This window comes from Montipora capricornis, chromosome 8 (genome assembly GCF_036669925.1).
Source record: "Montipora capricornis isolate CH-2021 chromosome 8, ASM3666992v2, whole genome shotgun sequence".
NCBI lineage: Eukaryota > Metazoa > Cnidaria > Anthozoa > Scleractinia > Acroporidae > Montipora > Montipora capricornis.
This window is the reverse complement of record NC_090890.1, coordinates 6,525,018-6,535,017: the sequence shown is the minus strand read 5'-3', so window position 1 is coordinate 6,535,017 and position 10,000 is coordinate 6,525,018. Positions and strand designations below refer to the sequence as shown.

At 39.7% G+C, this 10,000-nt stretch overlaps 2 protein-coding genes across 2 annotated transcripts in view; one reads left to right on the top strand and one right to left on the bottom strand.

Moving 5' to 3' along the window:
- LOC138059324 (3'-5' exoribonuclease HELZ2-like) overlaps window positions 1-10,000 on the top strand; it is a 71,918-nt gene that overhangs the window by 49,505 nt on the left and 12,413 nt on the right. The window contains exons 27-30 of the mRNA XM_068904893.1: window positions 2,497-2,702; window positions 5,669-5,754; window positions 6,125-6,256; window positions 7,025-7,201. Coding sequence (XP_068760994.1) covers window positions 2,497-2,702; window positions 5,669-5,754; window positions 6,125-6,256; window positions 7,025-7,201 — 601 coding nt within the window. The remainder of the gene's footprint in view (window positions 1-2,496; window positions 2,703-5,668; window positions 5,755-6,124; window positions 6,257-7,024; window positions 7,202-10,000) is intronic.
- Window positions 7,217-9,971, bottom strand: LOC138059327 (melatonin receptor type 1C-like). The gene has a single exon (XM_068904895.1). It carries the CDS (start codon window positions 9,938-9,940, stop codon window positions 8,942-8,944), a length of 999 nt encoding a protein of 332 aa, XP_068760996.1. The 5' UTR covers window positions 9,941-9,971; the 3' UTR covers window positions 7,217-8,941.

Below are 10,000 nucleotides of genomic sequence, written 5' to 3'. Positions count from 1 at the left end.
AGGGCGTTGACATGTTGTCTTGGGAAGGCAATTTTCTTTAACAGTGCCTCTCTCCACCCAGGCCCCAGTTGTTCAGACGATGGATAGCGCTATCCACTGGATAAATTACTATCCAGCGGATAAACAATAGGAAAACCAATTGAGTTATCCAGTGGATAGTGATTTATCCGGCGGATTGCGCTATCCATCCTTTGAACAACTGGGGCCAGATGTATAAATGGGCACCACTGATTATTATCGTGTAATAATGTCTGTAAAAGTGAAGCCAGGTAAGCGTTTTTTGTAAGTGAATTTATCCAGACACTGCAAATAGACTGGAAGAGTGACTGCAATTTTTGTTAGACGATTAGCTTTAATTATATTCGAAATTTCTTAAAGGTTCAAAACGATTCTCAAGTAGTGTCACGACAGATGTTGTGGTTGCATTTAAAGAGACCGATAAGTTTTTTTTTCTTCAGAAAATATTAAAGCCCAAACAGGTGGTTTATAGTACTGAATGGAGCTACCGTCAAAGCTTGCTTATATCCTGATTTAATTAGCGCTTCATTACTACGGGCTACAGACGTGATACGTTGAACGAGTTGAACAAAGGAGATAAACTTAACATTGCAGTTTGGACGAAAAAGATGCAATTTTGCATTGTGATTTACCGGCAAGAGATGTGTTGTTAGGTAAATAAAGAGTTTCGCAGCGGCTCTATTGTCTGTAAGTTTCAAGACTTCTTCCAAGAAGTTTATAACGGCTGTCGGACCACTATCTGATCGGTCCTAAAACAATCACATAAAAATTTCTTATTAACGGCAAGTCTTTTCAGTGACAATTAACTTCAGAGTTTCTTTTAAACATAACTTGGAAGGAAAAAGGTAATCGAAATTAAATGGCTGATTTTTGCAGACACGCTTTGTTGAAACTTTAACCGGAAGTGGCGTGATTAGCCATCTTCTCGTAAGTGTTTTTTCTTAGTAAAAAGCCTCAACCTTAGTATTTTTTTTCTTGATATTACTAAACTAAGGGCTGAACTTTGCAGGGATACTAAGACCTCAAGATATAAAACATGGGCATGGAAAATATTTGGTCTGAAAAACAGGCCATTTCCGGTTGCTTCCCATATGCTTCAGATATGACCAAGTTGTGATAACAGCCACAGGCTAGCGAAAAATTTCCATGAGCTAATGTTCCCAGCCATAAAAGCCTAAGGATAGGGCTTTACAAAGACGGTTTTGGTTTTGCCTGAAATTAATTTCATGTTGCTAAAAGAGAGATTTAAAAGTGGCCAAAATTGCACTGAAAATCAGCCTCTGGGGACCCCTGAAGGGCTGATATGAAACTTTGGCATATTACATAAGTCGACATAAGTACATTGTGTACCAATTTTAAGCGAAATCGGCCTACCCTCATTTCCAAATCTGCCCCGGTCTCTCAGGCAGAAGTTCTTAAGGACCTGTAAGCAAGGCCGAGGACGACGGCTGAGAGAACGACAAAACAATAGGTTTAATTACAAAAACAACAGCTCTGCACGTCCTGCACGTGCGTTTTACATTTTGATTTGATTTCTTTGCCGTTCTTGTCTTGACAACGACGTGACTGTGGAAGACGAGTGCACCTGACGATGAATTTTCAATGTTCTCTCTAAATATCCACACCGTTCTCACCAATTATATTCTTCCAAGCCGAGCGACTTGGAGTTATCGTAAAATTATTACAGTAACATGAAATAATATTTTTAGACAACGTTCTCGTTAGCCGTCGTCGCCGTCTTGCTTAAGATTCCTATTAATAGTAACACAACGCAAATTTAATTCTGTGTCAAGGAAAAAAGAAGTATAGGGGGCATCGGAAGTAACTATTTGATTAGGGGTGGAAACTTTTCTTATTATATGACTAGCTCCGTGAGCGGGCAAGATGAACCAAATCGCGCGCTCTGATTGGCTACCCGAGCGGGCAAGATGGAGCGATACTGCCCGCTCGGGATTTCTCGCTTGGTCCCGCAAGATCAAAGATCATTTTTTGGTGTTTTAAGTCATATAATAAATCCTTTATTGACCAAGATTGTTCGGTCAAGATGACTGGATATTGGCCTCGTTCTTTTTTTGCGTGTTTATGGACCTCGACTTCGTCTGGGTCCATAAACACGCAAAAAAAGAACTTGGCCAATATCCAGTCATCTTGACCTCACGCTTGGTCAATAACCCATACATATAATATAATGCAATCTATATTCATCATGATTTTAAAAAATCATGTACGGGAATGATTAAAAATCACAAAGGTAGCAACTGAAAGTCTCGTATATTAAAAATTTAGTCAAGTCATTTTGTCTTAATTGACGTGAGCGATTTGACGATTTCTCTCTTCAAATGGTAAAAACCTCCAAAGTGGTACGAAAAGGGACTGCCCGTAGTCTACTATTCATTGGTCTGTATTTCCTTGGAAAAGGAAAATTGATATTTACGATATGTACAATACTTTAGTGACATTTTTGCCTATTTTTTTCAGATGTCTAGAAACTGCTGCGATGAACATCAACGCGGTTCTGACTTCTGGGTAGGGCACTGCATTATTAAAGGAGCAAAAGAAGTAAAGCAAAAGGTTAAAATCACAATGAACCTTCACCAGGCATCCTCAAAGGAACCAGGCGGACTTATCGACGGTAGCAGTCATAGGAGTACTCTTGAGATTATCCACCGAATTCTTCCTCAAAGGTACAATGTAAGCCCACTTAATTGGGGTGATAGGCACTTTAAAGGGAACCTCCACTCTGACTATTGAGTAACTGTAAACCGAACAAAATAATGTTTGCAATCAAATTTGATCGACAAATTTCAGAAAAGTGTTTGTATGGAAAAAAGTGAATTTTAGCATCACTTAATTTCACTTTCAAATGGCCCGGGCGCCGCCATCTTGAATAATTGCGACGTGTCGTGGTTGCTCTATTAGTAGGGAGCTTACGAAACGAGGACGACGACGGCTACGGTATGAATGGGCTGGAAGCGTAAAGAGATAACTGAAACATTCATCGTCTTGTGCTAACGTCCTTCACAGAACCTTGAATTTGGTCATTTCACGTCGTCATTTAGGAGATGACGCCAAAGAAATGTATCAAAATTTAAACGCACGTGAAGAACGTGCAGAACCATTGTTTTTGCTCACTAGACCTATTGTTTTGTAGCGTCGTCGATGCAGTCGGCGTCGTCGTTTCGTAAACTCCCTATTTAAACAACAGGGCAACCACGATGTGTCACAATTATTCAAGATGGCGACGCCTGGGAAATTTGAAAACCAAACTGAACGTTTTTGAAATTTATTTATTTCAGATGCAAACGCTTTCATTGGAAAAATTGGAAAAAAAATTTATTGTAAAAAATATATTATGTGGCTTAAAGTTATTTTCTTGTTTTAGTGGAGGGGTGGCAGAAACATGCTATTTTATGACTTAAAGCCATACTCTAGAAGCTCAAATACCGTAACGCCTTTTCGTTAATAATGACTAGAAAATAATGGTAAAGCTTCGTTATCAAGAAACATCTTAGTGCCCTGTAACCATTTTTCATTACCTGCAGCTTTGGATGGCTAATGGCTTAAAATTTGACAAAGTTACCTACACTTTGGGGGAACTTAAATAATATGTATCAAGTCAAGTCAAGTAAAGTCCTATTAGTTCTAGGAAGAACACCGGGATTAAAAATATCAACTTGTCTTTGGGTGTGCTTCGAAGAACAATGGGCAATAAGCAAATTTGGTGACATCATAATGTAAGCCTTCTGCCCAAAAGAGAACCCTGCACCTTTCAACATATTCTAAAGCGCCTCTGTGATAAAAAAAAACCACTTCCCTTTTTTTCTTCAGATTTTGAAAGCGTGTTTGCTTAACACCTGACTGGCGAATTTTTGAGCTTTGATTTTTATCCAAAGACCGTTTACGTTGAGTGTAAGTTTTGTACTTTACGGTCCGCCATTACTCCAATCAAAACTGACCGATTGGACCTCAGGGGATTGGATGCATGGAAAATTGACGTCAAAGGCTCACTAACTCAAAATTTCAGCGTGTAAATGCAGCTTATTATAAATGCAAAACGCGAGTTTAAAGAGTGAAAGCTCAAAACTCTCGAGCTGCATATTAATTCAGCGGCGTACACACGCATTAAACAAGTCAGCCTTTGATGTCATTTTCTCCCCTCGAACCCGCTCTCTACAGAACATAAAGTTCGAAATAGCGAGCCATTTAAATAGGGAAATTCCCGTTGAAAATAACAGGTGTCTTTTAGAAGTCAAGGCTTAAAACTTTGGTCCCTAAGTGTTTAGTTAACATAGTTTTGAAATCCAAATAAGACTAAGAATTGATTTTTTGGTCAAAGGGGCACTTAACGACTCAGCAAATGGGTTTCGAATTTTGTTGTTGTTGAAATTTGTCACCATATTTGAGTAGCTATTGACTGCCTTAGCATTCTGTAATTAAGCATTTAAATGCTCTAGAAAATGCAGAAGCGGTAAAAGAGGCGTTTGATTATTTCCGGCGTTGAAATGCTGCACCTCCCCGTCATTTATAAGTCTCCCTTGGGACTATGTAACCACATAGTCACATTAGAACTATATAGGGAGCTTAAAGAAACAACGTCGGCGACGGCAACAAAAACGGCACAAAACAATAATATCATTGATTAAAAGAGGAAACAATAACCCCGCTACACTTGCTGCACGCATTTTGGCACATATGTTTGCGGTATTCTGTAAAACAGTGACGTGAAATCACCAAATTTGAGGTTTTGACGACAACGTAAGCATGCAAGAGAGAATCTTTCATTCTCTATTTTCACTCTCAAACCAATTAATCGTACCAATTGATTCTAAGGATACTTCGCCTATATTGTCGGACATGAACGAGATGGAATAATCGGGAAAGGCATATTATGAAAAAGCAAACTTTACGTCGACGTCGCCGTCGTACATCTTAAGGTCTCTTCTCTGTTTGCGTAAAACGACAAACGACAGAACGGAGGCTGCTGCTCTTTATTTTAGCTCTCCAAAGAAGTGACAAATGAGCTAAAATCAAACACATTGCTTTGATTTTTGGCAGTACAAGCTGCGGCAAATTTCAGCGTTGTTTTTGGCCTTTGCCGTGAACGCGATACTTAATCTCTCTTACTGAGTATCTCGATTATTCACATTGCTGATGAACTTGGCGAGAATCGAACGAAATATCCGATAAGCATTTTCATCTTCTCGAGTTTTGGAATTCTTTTAAGGATGGTGCCTACTAATTCAAAGGTAAGCGGGAAAAGCAGATCTTAACAAATCATAGTGTTATTGAAGTACAAAAAGAAAATTGGGGTTAGTCACGCATTTTTCAAAGATATTAATTAATCAACAATGTTTGTAAAAAGCTTTCAAATACAAAGCAATTCATGGCGTTCTTTTCCAAATTGAAGCTTAATTATCTCTGAAAAATGTAGTTAATCCCAATTTTCTTTTTGGATACCAAGAGCACTTGCTAAGTTCTGGTTTCTCCGCTTAGTGTTCAACCGCGCAAAAATATCCCTGTATTAGTAAGCGTCACTCATAGGAAACCCGAGCATCTCAAGATGTGCAGAACGTATGCGCAATAACAATTGTAGGCACCGTCCTTAACGCTGAAGCGGCTGAGGTTCACTAGACTTCGTTTTGTATTTAAGACGAATGTATGCAGCATTGTGCACCAAACTGGAAGATTCATCGGAGCTAATTCATGCCATTTGCAAAGGAGAAGAACCAACAGAAGGTAACATAGACGGCAAATCCTGAGACATTTATTGTACAGAGGACGGAGATTGATGAGTATCTCACTGAGGACGTCGTAAGATTTTGAGAACACTATTTCTTGTCGTTGTTACGTTAAATACCATTTTTGCATGAATCCCGTGAGCCTAAATACATAGTTCAAAAAACTTTTCTACATTAGTATTTTTAAGTCTTATTCATGGCCCAGTAATTAGTAAATGAGCAAGAAAAGTAAGATTTCAAAGAAAGGAATAGAAAAAAATTCACATCACACCCCGCCAAGGTATTCGATTTTTTCCGTTGTACGTTATGCTAACAAAACCGAGCTTTTTACCAAAATATTTAACATCTTTCCCTTTCACATTTTACAGAAAAGTTTCGGGCCGAAATCCCTTGCAACTTGTCTTTGAGACAACATGGCTTTAAAATATTAAACCAGTTTCAAGAGGCTGCCGTGAAGGAGGCTCTGTCCAAGCCATTTACTCTTATTCAGGGTCCCCCAGGTTAGTCAAATATGTTGTGCCTTAAAGTTGGTGATAGAAGAAAAATTAACTTGACAAGGTTAACCCACGATCACTTGGAATCCCGACTATAGATACAGTTATCGATGGACCGGTCACTAATGCACCAGTCAATGTAAATCTCTCTCCCCCCCCGCCCCACCTTCCAAACGCCGAGACTAGACTTGAAAATCGCTGAAGTGAATTGCGAAGTGCGGTCGGTGAAGCAGGAATTCATAGTGTTTCATTATTGGTAAAAAAAAAAAAAAAACGTTCACTCAAGGAAGCGGATTGTTGTCACCAAACTGTCACCTTACTATCAGGGTAGGAGTTCTTTGTTATTGACTCGAGTTGCAAACTGAGCGGATAAAAGGCACACCAACTCGACAGTGAACATTAACAGGGCATCCTATTGGCCGGTAAAACAATACGCCAGAGAGAAGGAAGGGAACTTCTCCGACAATGTACAACAGCCAATGACATCTAGGCTTAACTGACAGTCGACCACCAATATCCCGACTTCGTTGAGCAATCACATCAACGACCATCCAGTGTTTATTCCATCTACTGACATTGCACAAATCATTTGAGTGTGAAGATGAATACGGCTCAGGTTTCCAAACAGACTGTCATTCAATGACATCCTAAACAGTCCTTATCCGATCGTACTTCACTTTATCATGAATGTTCCGTTACTTTTAAATTAAAGATTTTGCTCTTTTTATTGCCAAGGAGATTCGAGTTGACATCATGTGCGTTGCATTCAATCAGGTACTGGTAAAACAGTCACTGGCGTACACGTAGCTTACTGGTTCTCAGAAAGAAATAGAGCTTCGAAATCGTACAAGATTTGGGAAAAAGGCCAAGGACAAACGGAAGAATCTCCTAAGGCACCACCTCAAGTAATTTACTGTGGACCGTCAAACAAGGCTGTGGATGTCGTCACCGGTAAGTTGTGCTTCTTCAGTTTGCTGTTAAAGGGAGAGAGTATCACGGTATTGCGCATGTTTTAGCTATTGCGAATGTCACTGTTTATAAGCCAGTCGGAAGCGTACGTGTAAAATTTCTCGTTTATAACATTTATTCAACGTTTAAACTAATGCAATTTACAGTTCCTAAAGCACTTCTTGAGTTGGTGGGTCAATTTTTCATGATCAGCAAGAATCTTTCTTAACCTCAATGGTAGTGAACCATCGGAAGAGATACGAAATATCAGTAATACAGGTGTTTAAACACAACGTGATTACAGTGCAGATTGACGTTAGGTTCTTGTCATAACGTCATGTTACATACTTACGCCTTATGATTGAGGAATCCAATAATTTCGTGAACTTTGCATCCGCGAGACATCGCGAGATCATATTAGAGAATGCTTGATTCATGGTAATTCTAATTCTCTCAATACACAAGCCGACATTACAAATAGGAGTTCACCAGCAATCACATCTCCCTATAAATATCCTTTCGGCGAGCGACATAAAACGTTACATTTTTTAATTACAAAATTATTTACAATACATATTACTTACAATGCTGATCGTAATACTGACAAAACTACTTACAACCCTACCAAAAGAAAGAGCATTAACAGCACCAAAATGAAACCAAAACACCAAAACATTCCGAAGACCCGCACAATTGTGCCTTAGAGTCTCTTTTATTTTAGCATAACGCCGTATGTCATGTTCAGTTTCATATTTCAAACGCGCCGTAAATTTAAACCATTAATATTTGGATTCCCTTGGTTCCTTTTGCAGTTCCAAATGTAAAGCTTTGCGATAAGCAGGAGATAATTAAGTAAGGGGCATGGCTAGACGTTAGTTGCTTCTTTCGCAGTCTTGCTTCGTTTGAATAGGCTTGGAAGGCAGTTGCTGCCTGTTGTTCCTTGATCCCGGTTACGTGTTTGATTTTTTCATTCGTTGGATCTTGAACATCTTACAAGAACGGGCTTCCCGTCGTATAATGGTGTCGTATAATGATATTTTGCATTTCGGCTGTGAGTTCCTATGTATTGACATGAGCGTGTCTCGATGCGTTGCCTCTACTTTACGATGTTTGGATAACTTTTGAATCTGCTGTGGTAAAACATCGACACCTAACCAACTTTCAAGAAACTGTTCTGTTGTTGCTATTGTTGTGTTTTGTTTGAATTTAATGACAACTGATGCGCAGGTCTTAAAAACCTTCTCCTTTTATCCTTTCCTTTCTTCTTTATCTTGTGAAGATTGACGTTTCAAAGCAAGGAGTCTAGCAGTTATTTTGCTTTTACTGTGCGTCTGAAACATGCTAAAAAAAGACCTGCTTTTCAGCTAAGGCAGCATACACTTTGAATTATTGTCTATGCGAGCGCGTTTACTTTTTGCGGAGTCCGTGTTAAAAAACCTTTAAACTGCATCTGATTACCACCTCAACAAAATTCATCCCCGAGTCTACCCCACGCTTAGATCGGTACACTTCCGGCCGGATCAGGAACCGGGGTTCGGAATGCGGGCCAAATAAGATCCATCGGTTGACTGTTGATTTTGTGAAACGATGACTGAGTCAAATGGAAGTGAACCGATATCTATGAGTACAATTAAAATTTTAATCAATAAGAAAGTAAAATTACTGGATTTGAACTACGGAAACGCAGAGCCTCCGAGAAAACGGTGTGATGTCTTCAGTGTTGTTTTCTGGCCAACTTAAGCCTTATCTGATAGGTTGCTGTGCGTGTTCACTTCTTGTGTTTGCCCCTTCTCTGCCAAATGCAACGGTATCTCTACGACATCGTTTCAAGAGGAGTATCTTGTGAAATTCTCGTCTGAAAGCGGAGTTCATTCCTGCATACACGAATGGGTTTATTGTGTTGGAGAAATAGAAGAGAAACATACACAAGAGTTCGACATTTCGAGGCATTTTTTCTTCAAGGAAGAAACGCCGTAAGATTACAATTATCCAAAATGGTACCCAACATACCATGAAGGCAAACACGACTGCAAAGAGGGATTTACTGATATTTATTTCGTGCCTGCTGATGCCCGTGTTAACGCCTTGCTGTAAATTAGTTGAAGAATTTTCGTTGTGCTGGCGTATCATCCTCCCAACTTTTCGGTAGCAGGAAACAGTTGTTATCAGAGGTGTCAAAAAGAAGAGAACGAGGACAATGCAGTAATGAATCTTTTTCCCAGCATAGCTGTGATGTTCAAGAGAACACTGTGCATAACCTGGTATGAACCGATGCTCTTGCAAACCTGCAAACCGCGGAACTGCAACATAGCAAGCAACAACGGTCCATGCAGACGTGAGGAAAGCAATAGACTTCCTCTTTGAAAACCATCTCCTGTATATCTCGTCTGGCTTGCACATCCTCACGTATCGATTCACGGCCGTCAGACACATCATTACGGGGGAAACGTATATCACAAACAAGCTGAAGAAAGCGTGAAATTGGCAAACCACGTCACCGAAAACCCATTTACTGGCTACAAGCACACCACAAACGAAAGGCATCACGAAAATGGCGGACAGCAGATCGCTCAGTGCTAGAGCAACAATGTACAAATTAGTCGTTGACCGAAGTCGAACGTTCTTGAAAACTGCGATGCAGACTAACGTGTTCCCTGTTAGCGACAAAATATTTAACGTCAATATCGAGAAGACTTCCACAACGGTTATAAAGAGGCTGCGAGTACTCATTTCATCGGTCATCTTAGCGTGACTGCTATGAAAAATGCCATCTAAAAACAGAAGGACTTTGTCTATACAATA